A 502-nucleotide genomic window follows, 5' to 3' on the forward strand; every position below is an offset into this window, starting at 1 on the left:
CCTCCGAGAGGACTGCGATGACTCTGCCATCTGTCTCACTAACTGCTGTGTGAGTCCTATCATCGCTCCTGTCTACTTTGTCATTTTTGTCCTCATGGCGCAGTTTGTGCTTGTCAACGTTGTTGTAGCCGTGCTGATGAAACATTTGGAGGTAATATCAATCTTCTGTGTTTGTATTTACTGCAGTTTAACATTCACTTAGTATCTTATAACAAGTTCTGGAAATAGTGTTTTGATTGCATTGAGGTTGGGAAAAGCAACCCAGCCCTGAGATGAAGATATTTTGCATGTTCTTTGTTTCTGAGATTGATCGTTTATAGTGGTACATGTACAGGATTTTTTCCCACTCATTGCTGACTAGCTACCATGGTTTAGCATTGTACATCTCACTAAACAGCTAATTATTGTGTCTGCACATGACTGTTCCAATTTATATTATTGATTTCTGATTTGAACTCCACAAGCAAATATATTATTGATTTAGGATGTGAACTTCACAAGC

General features: G+C 38.6%; 1 protein-coding gene across 2 annotated transcripts in view; it reads left to right on the plus strand.

Moving 5' to 3' along the window:
* The first annotated feature begins 18 nt into the window (after nucleotides 1-18).
* Nucleotides 19-502, plus strand: part of LOC110445506 — a 25,546-nt gene continuing 25,062 nt past the window's right edge. For both annotated transcript variants that reach the window (XM_021490179.1, XM_021490187.1), the window contains exon 1: nucleotides 19-151. In XM_021490179.1, the coding sequence (XP_021345854.1) occupies nucleotides 95-151 (57 nt within the window). In that variant the 5' untranslated portion in view covers nucleotides 19-94. The remainder of the gene's footprint in view (nucleotides 152-502) is intronic.

This window comes from Mizuhopecten yessoensis, unplaced genomic scaffold (assembly GCF_002113885.1).
Source record: "Mizuhopecten yessoensis strain PY_sf001 unplaced genomic scaffold, ASM211388v2 scaffold251, whole genome shotgun sequence".
Taxonomy (NCBI): Eukaryota; Metazoa; Mollusca; class Bivalvia; order Pectinida; family Pectinidae; genus Mizuhopecten; species Mizuhopecten yessoensis.